The 13,349-nt window shown below is 39.6% G+C and overlaps 1 protein-coding gene across 2 annotated transcripts in view; it reads left to right on the top strand.

Annotated features, from left to right (window-relative positions):
* Window positions 1-12,411, top strand: part of LOC149251900 (putative glycosyltransferase) — a 145,981-nt gene extending 133,570 nt beyond the window's left edge. For both annotated transcript variants that reach the window (XM_089459622.1, XM_089459623.1), the window contains 2 exons: window positions 11,297-11,489; window positions 11,697-12,411. In XM_089459622.1, coding sequence (XP_089315748.1) covers window positions 11,297-11,489; window positions 11,697-11,832 — 329 coding nt within the window. In that variant the 3' untranslated portion in view covers window positions 11,833-12,411. The remainder of the gene's footprint in view (window positions 1-11,296; window positions 11,490-11,696) is intronic.
* Window positions 12,412-13,349: the final 938 nt, after the last annotated feature.

Genomic DNA, 13,349 nt, shown 5'->3' with positions numbered 1-13,349 from the left:
TTTAGGATTGCTCAAAATAACTGCTTCTCTGTAATCATGTAGCAGACTTCCCCTTAACAGTCAGGATCTGACAACATAAGAAGTCAGAATTTTCATGGATCTGGATGTTGATCATTTTTTTGAGGATCTGGGTTGATTCAGATTGAGAAAACTCTTTATGAACATCATCCCATCATTCATAGAACTTGGATCACGGTGAAACTTTAATCATGTCTGAAATTTGTGCTGGATTCATACCAGATTTATCACGAAAAAGAGATCAATAAAGGTCCCTTTCTCACAAGATTAGCTTACTTCCTTCCCACTCTTTTGATATGTGCACTCAAGTGGACTCAGTCAATACTAGCATATTGCATATGCCATATCAGCAACTGGTCCCACTCATGTCTGCCCTGTCTACACCTATTCACTGCATGTTCCAGCTGGTATAAATATCCAGCACATGAACTTGCAGGTCTGCATTCACAGTTGCACAAACTTCTGTTCTTCATGTTATGCATAAATTTACAGACAGCAGTGCACAATCTCTCATTATGTCTAACAGAGAACTATCTATATTTTTTTTCCAAGACACTCAGCAATGGGTAGATGATGATTAGAGATGAGATGTAAAAATTGTGCCTTCGCATAGAAAACAACAATTTTACATACATTGTGATTTTTGGCAGCTGTACAAGGGAAAAGAAAGAGGGGCTATTGTTTAGAGGCAAATCTCTACAACAGTGCACATTTTCTGTAATGTCACATCAATGAAAATGTCAGTTCCGACTCTTTTTTTCTTTTATAAATATTATGGTGCTGATGTTGGATAATGGTCTTACTTACAGTGAAAAACATTGAAGAGGTGAGCTTATTGATCAACAGAAGTGAAGAACCCTTTAAAAAGATTTCTTTCCTTTTACTTTCTTTGGATATATTAAAGGGATGAAAAATAATGCGATGTTGATTCAGAAAGATAGAGGAGCAACGTAGAGGCCAAGGTGGACTGCAATGATGAAGAATAGAAATGATCACTGAGAGAGGTTGGAGAGAGTGATTGCTTTTTAGTTAAAAAGAATGGACACACAGGGTGAAGTGGAGACAGAAATGAAATGGAAGGGATGGGAACATAAGATTCACACAAGTTCAGAGAATGTGGCTCTGATGCCACTTGTTACGGTACTATATAAACAAGACTCCACAAAATATACACACAGAAGGAGGATGAACTAGCACACCAGCTAGGAAATATTAGAGTTAATATGTATGGATACAGCCTACGTGGTACAATGAGAGTGTTATAGTTCCCTTTGGCATGAATAGTAATATTTTCTTGATAAATTAAAATTAATGATTAGCAGTATGCCCAAACTGTATAAAATTTGTGTCTAAACGCAACCCAGTTTCAAATTGATTGAGTTCTCAATCTCATCATGTTTAATGCCCAACCCACATGTTTATTAGTTGCTGTCATAAACATGAATATTTTCATAAAATGAAACATGAGCCTAATCTACCTCTTGACTTTCCTGTGAAAAATACAAGCAATCCACAATTTTGACACAAGAAATTTTGGTCAAATGACCCTGGAAAAACCCTGAAGCGAAAACAATTGTGAGATTTTTATTTTTTTTAGAGACATTATTTCAGAAATTAAATGCAACACAGTCAATTTATTTCTTTGAATTCATGCTCAGAATTCCTTGGGAAATGTGCTGACGGTTCCTTGAAACTTGTGCCAGGAACCCCTTAATTTCTGTGCTTGACAGTCCTTGTTTTCTAAGCCAAACCTGCCCAGAAATTCATGACAATCTCTGCTCTGTCAGTCCCTTGAAATCTGTGCCTGACACTGTTCAGAATTTTGTGCCCACCTCCTTGATTTCTGTGCTGCTGTAGCAGCTCTGACATCCTGCATTAAATGCCTGTCAGATCCCTTGAAAACCATGCCTGACACTCTCGAATTTCATGCTATTTATGACAGCAATTAATTTCTGTCAATCGCTCGATTTTCGGCCCAGACTGCCTCGAAAACCATGTTGGTGTTCAGGCAAACTGCTGGGAAGATACCTCAAAATTCATGCCTCTTGTCCTTGGAATTCATGCTGTTTTCCTTGCTGCTGTACCTGCTGTACTTCATCCTCTGCTGTACTTTCTCTCTCAGCCTTCTTTTCTCTTCTCCAAAACTCATGAAGAATGCATGCAAAAATGGTGCCTATTCCTCCTTTGCTTTTCCTTTTTGTTTTCTCATAAGGAAAAGAGACCTAACCCTAAGATCCAATGGCTAAGATTAGATCTTAGACATTGAGATCAAGGGTGGGGATTTAATCTCTTACTGACTCATAAGTCACTTTATCCCCTAAGTCCCCTTTTCATTATTTATTTCAAAAAGTCACTTTAAGACATAAAGTCACTTTAACTTTATGTTTCATAAAGTTAAATCAAGGGGGTCATTTTAGGACACCTTTTCCTAGGCTAGACACCATGCCTCAGGAACACTTGTCCTAGGTACACTTTTTCTAAAACTCCCTCTTACCGAGGAAAATGTTTCTCACGACTCCCATCTTGTCTCTAAAATAGACATGCTTTCCTCTTGGCAAGGACTTCGTGAGAATGTCAGCCACTTGCTCATTAATAGATATGTACTCAAGTTGCACTGCCCCTTTTTGAACACAATTGCAGATGAAGTGGTATCTGATCCCTTTGTGTTTTGATATGTCATGAAAAACTGGATTCTCCATGAGTTTTATGGAACTTTGATTATCACAGTAAATCACTATGGGCTTCAACTCCTGACCAAATAAGCCCACCAACATCTTGCAAAGCCAAATGGCCTCACAACTAGCTTGAGTCGCTGCCATATACTCTGCCTCGACATAACTCAGTGCTACTGATCATTGTTTTTGGCTGGACCATGATACAAATAGTGTTTTAAAACTCCCAACTCCAGTTCGGAAACAGCCGAGGGTCGGCTCCGACTTCGACTCCGACTCGGTATCGACTCGGCCAGTTTGATTTCAATGACTCGGTCGTTGTAAAAAAATACATTAAATATTAAAAAAAAAACATATTCATGGTTCCAAACACAAAGCTTTAGAATATAGAGAGAAGACAACATATGATCAAAGTAGGCTCATGAATATATCCATTATATCAAAATGGCACCTAGTGCACTGTCCAATACAAAGTTGATACTTAGCCACCAATGCTGGGATTCTTTTCTGCCTCAGCCTAAGGACAATCACTAGACTACAACAACAATAATACCAATTCTCTGCCCCTAATGAAGTCTCAAAATCCTTGATTTAATTATGGTCAAGCTCCAGAACAATCAGAGGTAAATATGTATTTATTAGTCCATTGCCAGAACGTTTGCCTTTTTAAAAACATTGTATGGCTCAATGCATTGTTTCAGTTTTCTAATTCATGCCACTAGGATAACCATACTTCGGCCTTGTAATTTTCAAAACTTTCTCACAGTGATAGATTACTTTAGGGCTATAAATATGCAATAAACAACAACCCAACCATTGATATGTAGGAAGCGGAACAACTTTTGACAAATGTGCTTCAAGATTTTTGTCAAAGAGCCGAGCCGATCGAGTTGTTACCAAGCCGACTGAGTCATTACCGAGTCGATCGAGTTGTTACCGAGTCGACTGAGTCAATGACTGGTTCGGCAACAACCCGGCCAGCCATTCCGTTTCGGCCACCAAGCCAACTCGGCTAGGCACTGGCTTGGTCTGATTCGGTCGAGTCGGAGTCGACTTGGCTGTTTTTTAAAACAAAGGATACAACAATCGAACCCAACTTGAAATAACCCCGAGAAGAACTTTTCTCGTCACCAACATATCCTATCCAATCTGAGTCTATATAGTCAGTTAATCTGCCTCCATCCCCCTGAACATAGTCCAAACCATAATCCACTTTCCCTTGCAGATACCAAAACACATGTTTTGTAGCCACCCAATGCACTCTCCTAGGTTCCACCATAAACTGACCAAGAGTGTTGACTGCAAAACAATTGTCTGGTCTAGTGTTAACCAGGTACATCAATGAGCCTATCAATTGAGGATAAGTTGTGGGATCAACAAACTCGGGCTCATAAGCATAAAGCTTATTCCAGTTGGTAATCATAGGCATGGGCATGGGCCTACAAAGCTACATATAAAATCTCATCGAATGTCTACTGCATACTTGCCCTATCCCAGAAATATATGCCCCTTCTCTTGCCACACCTCTAATCCCAAGAAATAATGCATGAGTCCAATGTCTGTCATCTCAAACTCTGAAGCAAGGTTTCACTTGTAGTACTCTACGAGTCTCTCTGTACCTGTAATACATAAATCATCCATATACAGTACTAGAATGAGAGGATCCTCACCAATCACAATGTAATAGAGGTTTGGATCTGCGTCACTCTTCCTGAAACCCATCCGCTACAAGTGTTTATCCAAGAATACTAAGCTCTCAAAGCTCGCTTCAGGCCATATAATGCATTCTTCAACAGTTCAACCTGCAAACATGGGACTCCCTCCCATGCACCTCAAAGCCCTATGGATGATCAATGTAAACCTCTTCTTGAATAATCCCATTCAAAAATGTATTCTTCACATCCATCTAGAAGATCTTCCAACCCGTCTCTATTGTTATAGAGATCACTGATCTAATAGAAGTATATTGAGCAACTGGAGTGAAGGTCTCCTCATAATCTGCTCTCTCTACCTATGAAAACCCTCGAGCCACAAACTGATCTTTGTACTTCTCAATGCTACCACCTGCAACATACTTTATCTTGTAGAGCCACCTGGAAGTCACCACTGACTTCCCCTCAGGTCTCGACACTATCTCCCAAACATCATTCTTCATGATGGAAGCATATTCTTCCAGCATGGCACCCCTTAAGACTGTTGGTTTGCTGCCTCGTCATAGCTAGAAGGCTCAGTCTCAACAATGTTACTCACCATAGCCAAATGGCCACCAAATTGCTCATGGTCTGCTCTCCCTAACTGACTACTTGAGTTTTCGCACTGATTCCTGGGCTTCCTTTAAGTTATCATGAAGCCATCTTTGCTTCCTCTTCCTTGAAGTAGCCTCCTGTACTAGGGTGGGAATATCCTCCTCTGAAGTCTATATCCCTGACGATGATGCCCATTTGGTCAATGGTGAACATATACCCTGGGAACCTGTGTCCTGCGACCCTGTCACCTGTGGACTTGTCACTCTTGAAGCCTGTGATCCTCCAGACCCCTTTGATCTTGTACCCTATGGTGATCTTGTAGCTGAGGAGTCTTTTGCTCTACCTGATCCAACTCTGGCGACCTCCTCAAGGCTCTCTCCTCAAATCTCACATCTCGCCTCATAACAACCTTCCCCTTGGCATGAATATGTATGCAGTAAGCTTTTGAGGTCTCGCTATACCCCATAGAAATTCAAATACCCTTCTCAATCATGAATTCTATCTTTGTCCTCCTCCTTGGGGACATGGGAATAAATTAGCACTCAAAAATCTTGAAGTGCCCAATCTCAGGTTTCTTCCCAAAAAAATCCTCCTTAGGAGTCTTGCTCTCCAAAACTCTATGTGGACTCTTGTTTTGTATATACATTGCAGTGTTACACACCTTATCCCAAAGAAAGAACGGTAACCTTTGATCATAAAGCATGGCTCTAATAGCCCCTACTATGCCCTTGTTGTTCCTCTTTGCAATCCCATTCTTCTATGGGTTGTAAGGAACAATCAACTCCCTCTCAATGCTTGCGCCACGAAAGTCCATCTCATTGGAGGTATACTCGCCCCCATTGTCAGACCTCAACACCTTGATCTTCTTACTTGTTTGGTTCCTCTCCCAAACTCTTGGAACCTCTTGAAGACCTCATCCTTCGTCCTTCTGAAGAAAATCTAGGTCTTACTAGAGAAGTCATCAATGGAAGTGACATAGTACTCATATTTGCTCAACGATACCGAAGACATAGGACCACATACATCAGAATGAACCAAATCAAGGATCCTTGCTACCCTGCTATCACTGCTTAGAAAACAAGTCTTGGTATACTTTCCCAAAGCACACCCCTTGTACACATTTTGGTATTGAATATTGAAATTTGGTAACCCTGTAATAATCTGTCTCAATATTCTCAGAGCCCCATGGTGCAAGTGGACCATCCTCCTCTACCACAACTCGCATAAATCACTGTTGTTGGTGGTAGAATCCAATGCTGAATGCTCTAAGTAGGTTGAAACATGAATTATAGCTTCCCATGATGGACTCCAATCACATTGGCCGAAGTGATAGTAGATCCCCTAGGATACATGAGAAACCCCCATGGAATACCACCTCATATCCCTTTTCCTCAATAATGGACATTGATATGGAGTTCTTTTTCAGCCCCAAAAATATAAGACCTTTGTCACTTTCATGGGAAGTTGTGAGTCCCTCTAAAAGGATATGGTCCCAATAGCAACTGCCATGATTGGTGAGTCATCACCAAGCACCACCTCCAGATCTACATCCCTCTTAGTAAGACCTATAAAGTGCTTCCTAACACTTGTCATACGGCATGAAGCTCCACTGTCAATGTACCATATGTTGGAGGATGTAATGCTAGTGGCAAGGCTAACTACCAAAAAAACTCCTTGTTGAACTTGGTGGAAAACTCATCCACTTCAGTTGAAGCTGCAACACCCTTCTTCTTGTTAGGACATATGACAACATAGTGTCCCATCTTTTGACAAGCAAAGCATTTCACTTTGTTCATGTCCTTCTCCTTCTCCTTTTGCTTACCCTTCTACTTGGTACCACTCATGTCACCCTTCTTGGACATCTTCTTGCCCTTTACCGCAAGAACAACATTCACATCTTCCCCACCATTGTGGTCTCCACTCTTGGCACCTCGCCTGATCTCCTCCTGATGGAATTCGTCCCACATTCTCCCCCAATTTGGAAAATTCTCATGGGCTACTATCCTATCAATGAAAGGATCCCACTCCTTGGAAAATCCACTCAAGGCTGATCTAACTAGCTGCTCCTCAGGAATGGCCTCTTCCACGGTTGCCAACTCATCTCTTACTCTGAGTGATCTTATTGAGGTATGAGGAAAGTGTGTCGGTCTTGGTCATCTTGGTTTGTCTCAGTTTTTCCTGCAATACCATTTTCCTATTCTCATTAGTGCTTTGGTAAAACTTGGTTAAGGCTGCCCACTTCTCAAAGACATACTTCTTCCCCGAAACATGGGGAATGAGGTAATCTTTAAGAGCATCTAGGAGGAGTCTCTTTGCCTTGACATTCCTCTTGTTGAATTCAGCCAACAATATTGGATCAGTGGGAGGTACTACTGCCTTCTCAACAATCTTCCACAACTCAAATTCCTCAAGTAGCAATACCATCCTCTCCTTCCATGGGCTAAAATTATCAGCGCCATTAAGCTTGTCCTCAACCCTCAACCCTGTTGCCTTTTGATCTCAACAACCCAACACAAAATCTCACGTCTGTCCAAAGGTAAACACTGCTCCCTCTCAACCACAATACCCTGTTTATACTTACTGTTATGCTTGCTGTTTGGTCACTTTTCTCAGCAATTAAGCCAACTTCACTTTGATAACATGTAGAAAAATTGTCTAGACCCAACCCAATTTCAAGTTTATTGAGTTCTCATCATGTTTAATTGCCCAACCCACTTGTTTGTTAGCTGCTGTCATACACATGAATATTTTCATAAAATGAAACACATGAACGTAATCTATCTTTTGACTTTTGCTGAGAAAAATACAAGCAACCTACAAATTTGACACAAGGAGTTTTGGTCAAATGACTCTGGAAATACCCCGGAGGGAAAACCAGTGAGACAGATTCTTATTTCTTTCAGAGAAATTATTACAGCAATTAAATGCAACACACAGTCAACTTTTCTACTTGAATTCATGTTCAAAATTCCTTGGGAAATGTGTTGACAGCAGTGTTGCAGGAATCGCCCCCCTCCGCCGGATCCAAACCCAGAATCGCGGATCGGAGCGAAGCGTCCCGGAATCCACACTGGAAGCGCGATTCCGTTTTTGAGGTGGCGCGATTCCGGGTTAAAAAAACGATTCCTGCCATTTGAGGTTGCGGCCCCCCGGAATCGCGCAACCTGGACGCAACCTGGACGCAACCTGGACGCAACCTGCACGCAACCTGCACGCAACCTGGACGCAACCTGGACGCAACCCACCAATATGACATCATTCTCATATAGGATTCCTAATACCATATAACTTGAGCATTGTAGCCTGAATATACGGTCTTACTGCTCTGAATACAATGTCAACTCAATGAATATACATTGAAAAAGGGCGGATTGCGTGGCGCAACCGGAAGCGCAGTCATCTACTCAACTGATGGATGCACTTCTATATATTCATATACTGCTGTAATTAGAACATAGCAATACCATACTCAAGCTATTTGAGCAGTGATATCCATACATAATGCTAAGTGCATATAAGAATGAAGAAGTCTCTGCTTATAGGTTTATACCCATCATTGCCAATATTGGGAAGCCATACCAATATTGATCTATATGAGAAACGATAACATATATATGACTGAAGCAAGTGACATGTCCATATTGAATTGATGTCATGAACAAATGTCATAATGCAAAGAATCATACTGAAGCATATGCCAATGATCATATGACACTATTGGTAAATCATACCAGGAGCAAGAGCATAGCCATATAACGAACGTCCAATTATTCCAGAGGTGCAGTATCAAATTATCAATACACTGTGAGAGTAGATCTGAGAGACTTCCTTGTAAAGTCTGCAATTCTTGCTAATGTAGTTTGTTGCCCTTACCTTGCTTCAAATCACTGTGATCTTATGTCCAACTATGCTTCCACCTATGCTGATCTACTAGGTATTCAATGTACTGCTGGTGGGGCTTAAGCCTTAAGGTTCCTCCTCAAGCCTCCTACAATTCACGGTTTTGCTACAGCAAGGTCTAGGTCTTCATATACGCGGGTTAATACTTTTTATAGTTTTATGTTTTATAATATGCTTAAAAATTTGATGTATGTTTGTAATAGCTAGAATATAGATGATTGTTGTACATACTAGTAACTACAATGGAATCATGGATGCCATATCTATCTTGATTTATGCAAAAATATGCATGTTTTCATGTCTTCTACAATTAATTTGGTATTTGGGATGTTTGTTTTGAGTATAAATGCAAAAAAATATATAAAAATATATATATATAGCAGACGCTTCCGCGGACGCTTCGCTCCCTAGATTTTTGGAAAATGACGCTTCCGCGCTCCGCGCTTCCGCTTCGCGCTTCCGCTTCGCTCCCGCTTCGTGCAACATTGGTTGACAGTTCCTTGAAACTTGTGTCAGCAGTCCGTCAATTTCTGTGCTAAACAGTCCTTGTTTTTTGTGCCAAACCTGCCCAGAAATTCGGGCCAATGTCTGCTGTCAGTCCCTTGAAATCCATGCCTGACACTGCTCAGAATTTCGTGCCAACTTCCTCGATTTCTGCACTGCTGTAGCAGCTCTGACACCCTGCATTAAATTCCTGTCAGATCCATTGAAACTTGTGCCTGACACCCTCAAAATATGTGCTATTTCTGACATCAATTAATGCCCATCTGTCCCTTGAATTTCAGCCCAGACTGCTTGTCGTTTTTTGGCTCAGACTACCTTGAAAATTGTGCTGGTGTTTAGGCAAACTGCTAGGAAGATACCTCGAAATTTGTGCCTCCTTTCCTTGGAATTTGTGCATTCTTCCTTGCTGCTGCACCTGCTGTAATCTCCGTACTCTGTTGTACTTGCTCTCTCAGCCTCCTCTTCTCTTCCCCAAAAACTCATGAAGAATGCATGCAAAAATGGTGCCTATTTCTCCCTTATTTTTACTTTTTGTTCTTTCATAATGAAGAGAGACCTAACCTTAAGATCCAATTGCTGAGATTATATCTTTATCTTAGCCATTTGACACCCTGCATTAAATGCCTGTCAGATCCATTGAAAGTCGTGCCTGACACCCTCAAAATCGGTGCTATTTCTGACATCAATTAATGCCCATTTGTCCCTCGAATTTCGGCCCAGACTGCTTGTCGATTTTTGGCTCAGACTATCTTGAAAATTGTGCTAGTGTTTAGGCAAACTGCTAGGAAGATACCTTGAAATTTGTGCTTCCTGTCCTTGGAATTTGTGCATTCTTCCTTGCTGCTGCACCTGCTGTACTCTCCTTACTCTGTTGTACTTGCTCTCTCAGCCTCCTCTTCTCTTCCCCAAAAACTCATGAAGAATGCATGCAAAAATGGTGCCTATTTCTTCCTTATTTTTACTTTTTGTTCTTTCATAATGAAGAGAGACCTAACCTTAAGATCCAATTGCTGAGATTATATTTTAGCTATTTGAGATCAAGGGTGGGGATTTAATCTCTCATTGACCCAGAAGTCACTTTATTTCCTAAGTCCCTTTTTCATTAATTAACTCGAAAAATCATTTTATGATTTTATGCCTCATAGAGTCATTTTTTATTTCTCATAAAGTTAAATCAAAGTGGTCATGTTAGGACACTTATTCCTAGGCTAGACACCAAACCTTAGGAGCACCTGTCCTAGGTACACTTTTTCTAACACAAACTAGTTCACAGGTTGTACAAAGAAAATCTAAAGCAACAAATGCAGGATTCCTTGTTTATGTCTCTGAGCAATTTTGGATGGATACAAAAGCGATTGAGCACCATCAAGTGAGCATGGCATGTTTCATTCACATATTCTTGAAATAATTCAGACTTGTTGGAGAAATGGTAAAACAATAATAAATCTAAGAACATGCATTGACACTTTGGCCAAACTGCAATGTTTTAATAACAAGCTTGTTGAATTAGTATTCCAGCTATAAAGTTCATTTCGCATTGTGCAGTCTTTTGCTATGAACGGATAACATTTTGTTTTCTCTTTATATGTAGTCTTTTTAATGAGTTGATGCTGTAGTTGGTTGTTGTGTTAGGGTTTTGTTCCACACTTACATTTCCTGATATCCCGCCTCTCAAGGTTCTAATTTCAAATCAGTATACATTGTTTGTGACAATTATCCATCTCTAATTGTGTCACGTTGCTGTATCATGTACTGAGGCTTTTGATTTTAAATGCTGAGAAATCAGGTGGTGTAAGCCATCACATCCAAGGTCACCTATGAAGGGGAAATGTACTTGGTGATTGTTAGTAGATAGTGTCATTAGTTTTAGTGTGACTTACATCTTTGATTTTTAGATGTTTGTGATTTCCTCTATTGTTTTGAGAGCTTGACACTAATTTCATTTCCATTGTGTAGGTGATCCTATATATGAGCTTATTGCAGTATATATAGATGTGTTTAGGGGCGATTCAGTGCTTCTCAAACACTTTTTGGCTAGTTACAAACTTCCTCTTCACAGAAGACTAGAATGCAAAGAGCAACCCGACCTAGTGGAGGCTGATTTACAAGCCGAATCTAAAAAGTTGGAACGACTTTCATACCATGCAATGTATGTTTGACTTTTAGTCAGCTGAATGCTATATTTCTCCATTGCAAATTACTGAAATAAACTTTTAATTACTTGTTTGGGCTTTGAAGACGGATTAATTTATCTGGCTCTGACATGCAATTGTCTACTCTTGCATTGGCTTGAAAGAACGTTGATTCGAATGGTAGTAATTCCTGACTCGAGATCGCATGCCACTGGTTTATGCAGGTGTTATTGCCTCTTGCATGAAGATGATGTGCTGGGAGCAATTTTCAGTATATGGACGGAGTTGAGTAAAGCCATATCATGGGAAGAAGTGGAATTGGTGGTGTGGGGTGCTCTTAATGATTACCAAGGCTTCTGATGGGTTATGGGAGGAAGTGGAATTGACGGTGTGGGGTCCTCTTAATGATTACCAAGGCTTCTGGTAGGTTATGGGAGGAAGTAGAATTGACGGTGTAGGGTCCTCTTAAAGATTACCAAGGCTTCTGGTAGGTTTCTTAAAGGAGTGATAGATAACTTCTAAAAAAATTTATTGTGGAGGTTTATCTGGTTTAGTGTTGGCAAGCTGGTTTTCTAGCTTAGTGACTATTTCCTTTGGCTTGTATTTAAAACGGCTGACTATGGGTTTATTAACTTTCAGACATTCGATTTTCAGAATCTTCACGAGCCTTAACTACTGCTAATTGTGGATTGAACTAGCATTGTGTAGTACCAACATGATCTCAATTTAGGTTTCGGGATGTAAGCAGTTTCTGATATCAATATGCTCTACCCGAGTTCAGAAATCGATACAAATCCAAGCCCTATTCAGTGACTTCTATTATTCGTATCACAGAGCAATTCAATATTTGCTCTGAGATTCTCTATCACAAGGAACAAATGCACTTTATTGAACAATGTTAACTTACAGCTAACAAAGAATTATAAAATTCTTGTAGAATTTTGTCGGAGGGAATTTTGTTTGCTGCGCTGAAATATTTCCCTTCCAAGTGATTTGCTATGGTGACAGTCCACTGGTTTTAACATATTTAATTTGAATAATGTCCAGGCAGAACTTTGTTGAACACAAATTCTTACCACCTGCAAAAAATTGTTGTCCGGAATGTAAAATTGAGCGAAGATAAATTAAATAGTGTGTCAGTCTAGTCTATAGAATAAAGTTGAAAGTCCAAAGGACAAGTTTTTAACACAATGAATTTCATAGCCTAAATGCTTTTAGCTGGTGTGGACAGAATTTGTTGATAGCCTGTCGCACAATAGAAGTTACTGAGGTCTGTACCACGGTTGGGTGTACAGCTGCGAATCCCATCTAGAACATCCATCTTAATGCATATTCATATCCTACAATAAACGGTAAATTTGGTTGAAAAGAATCAATCAAAAGAAACTAGTCTTTAAATAGGTGACAACGTTAAGTTTGGGGTCATTTGGTTTGGATTATACTACCACCCACCACCCCACCAAATGCTTTCAGTGGTAGTAGATCGGTAATCCTGTATTAAATTTTGGAAACTTCTTTCCTTGAAACAATGAAATTGTAATAGCGAGGTATAGACTCGTAAAGATATATTATTCATTTTAAATACACATTGCGTTCACTTAAACAATAATTTATGAAAGAAATCAAATCTCAAAGTAACTATAATAATTATAATATGATAATATTATATTTGAAAAAGTTGTTACAACTTTATACATATATTATTCACAATACGAAAATATCTATACTCTTTTTTTTTTTAATAATGTGTTACATAAAATATTATTAGTTTATAATAAACCATTTATATTTTGATAAATTTATATTAGAAAAATGTGATTTTTTATTTAAAGTTTTTTTTGGTCTTTTGTTTTTGTTTTTTGGTTATATATATATAT

Source organism: Pinus tabuliformis, chromosome 7, assembly GCF_031772625.1.
Source record: "Pinus tabuliformis cultivar Carrire ecotype Pingquan chromosome 7, CPIR1, whole genome shotgun sequence".
In the NCBI taxonomy this organism is placed as follows: domain Eukaryota; kingdom Viridiplantae; phylum Streptophyta; class Pinopsida; order Pinales; family Pinaceae; genus Pinus; species Pinus tabuliformis.
This window is presented reverse-complemented; position numbering and strand designations above follow the sequence as displayed.